This window comes from Choloepus didactylus, chromosome 6 (assembly GCF_015220235.1).
Source record: "Choloepus didactylus isolate mChoDid1 chromosome 6, mChoDid1.pri, whole genome shotgun sequence".
Taxonomy (NCBI): Eukaryota; Metazoa; Chordata; class Mammalia; order Pilosa; family Megalonychidae; genus Choloepus; species Choloepus didactylus.
The window spans coordinates 24474985-24477116 of NC_051312.1; the positions used below are offsets into that span (position 1 = coordinate 24474985).

The window sequence follows — 2132 nt, forward strand, 5'->3', positions numbered from 1 at the left end:
AATCAGGTTTTTCAAGTGTTATAAAATGTCATTAACATGGGCATATTGTGTAGAAAATAGTCTGAGTCATAAAATGTTTTTACAGTAATAAATTTATTTACATTTATATTTGGGTAAAATTTAAAGACAATTTAGAAGAGCAATATTGTAGATGATTACAGGAACTTGTAGTTAATGGAAAGTAATGAAATTTTAATACTATTTCATAATATTTAATATTTTTATATACAAATAAGGCTGTTTGTACTCCTTAAGAATATACTTGAAATTTAATTGATATACTAAATACTTTGAAAATTTTATATGTTTTATAAATTTAGATAGTCTTGATAAAGCTCTTTTCCACTGGTAGTGTCAGAAAAGGTTCTCAACTTATTCTAGGGTAAATTAGTTCCCAGAGATATTTATGGCATTTCCCCATTCTGATACCTTTCTTTTGAGAGATGAATCACTTGTCTAAGAGGAGAATGTGTTCTCAATTTCAGAAACTTAAAATTGTATGAATTCATGTCTATTGGATATTTTGAGTTGCTCAATTTTAATAATTTGTGTGCAATCTAGAAGTACTTCTTCCCTATTCCTAGTAGAGCTTCTTTTACTTCCTTATTTCTCAAGCTATAGATCAGGGGGTTCAACATGGGAATCACAATTCCATAAAATACAGAGGCAAATTTCATATTCTCCTGCAAATCATTAGAATTAGGCTGTAAGTACATGTAAAAGAAAGTTCCATAAAAAATGGTGACTGCTGTCAGGTGGGAGGCACATGTGGAGAAGGCTTTTTTCCTCCCTGCAGTAGAAGGCACCTTGAGGATGGAAGCCAGGATGTATATATAAGAGAAGATGACAACTGACATAGTGAATGTCAAGTTAAATCCCACAAAGACAACAAGTAGTATGATGTTCATGCCAATGTCAGAACATGAAATGGCCAAAATTGGGGGAGCATCACAAAAAAAGTGGTTAATGTTGTGGGACTTGCAAAATGTCAGTGAAAACATTAAACCTACATGTACAGAGGAATTAATTGAGCCAATTACATATGAACCAGCTACCAGTAGGATGCACACTGTATGGGACATGACTGTGGAATAACGAAGTGGTTTACAGATGGCTACATAACGGTCCACTGCCATAGCAGCCAGGAGGTAACAGTCATTTGTACCAAATGTCCCATAAATCCATGCTTGCATTACACATCCAATGAATGAAATTGATTTGTTTTCTGATATGAGGTTTTGCAAAGTCTTGGGAGTGATTGCAGTGGTATAACAGATATCAGCAAATGCCAAATGTTGTAGGAAAAAGTACATGGGTGTTTGAAGTCTGGAATCAGCTTTGATGAGTAGGATCATTCCAATATTACCCACCATGGAGGTTATGTAGATCAGTAGAAATAAAATGAAGAGGACATGCTGAAACCTGTGTTGTGCACCAAATCCCAGAAGAATGAATTCAGTCACTTCAGTGCCATTTCCATGTGTCATGTCTCAAATGTCTAGGAATGTTCAGAAAAGAAGGCATGTCTTTGTAACTTTTCAAAATTAAGATATCCTTATGTTTCACTTCACTTTTTTTGCTTGGATTTTTATTGCAAACATTCACAGTTGGGTTACTGTTTTCCATTTTTTTTTTTTTTTTTTTTTTGCACATTGTTTGATTTGAAAACCCTGAGTCAGAGATTACAGTTTAGTAATGGATTCATTTTCAAAATTAAAAAGATTTTCAGAGAATAAGATTGACTTCTAATATGTGTGATTTTAAGAAACATAGATGGACACATTCTCCGTACCATGTTAAACACATTTCCGTACTTGCATCAATTATCATGCAATTATGATTATCTATCAGTTAAGTAACTTATAATTTTTCTCAGCTACTTACTACTTTATTCCTTTACCAAGTTTTTTTCATTAGTAGCCATAAAGATGAGTTTTCCCTGACATATCTTTAAGGGTCACACTAATTTCAAGGATCTCCCTAGCCAATGAGAGACAGTTAAAAGATTTTCTATTCCTTTTTTCCTAAACTATTGGGTAAATATTGTACTACAGAAACCTTGAAAGCCTTATTTGAGATTTTCTACATGATTTTAGGACACCAACTTAAATTTGAATTTCAGATATACTACA

General features: G+C 32.9%; 1 protein-coding gene across 1 annotated transcript; it reads right to left on the reverse strand.

Moving 5' to 3' along the window:
• Window positions 1-557: 557 nt before the first annotated feature.
• Window positions 558-1487, reverse strand: LOC119538257 (putative olfactory receptor 5AK3). Its single transcript, XM_037841094.1, has one exon. The coding sequence runs from the start codon at window positions 1485-1487 to the stop codon at window positions 558-560; it is 930 nt and encodes a 309-aa protein (XP_037697022.1).
• Between the last annotated feature and the right edge of the window lie 645 nt (window positions 1488-2132).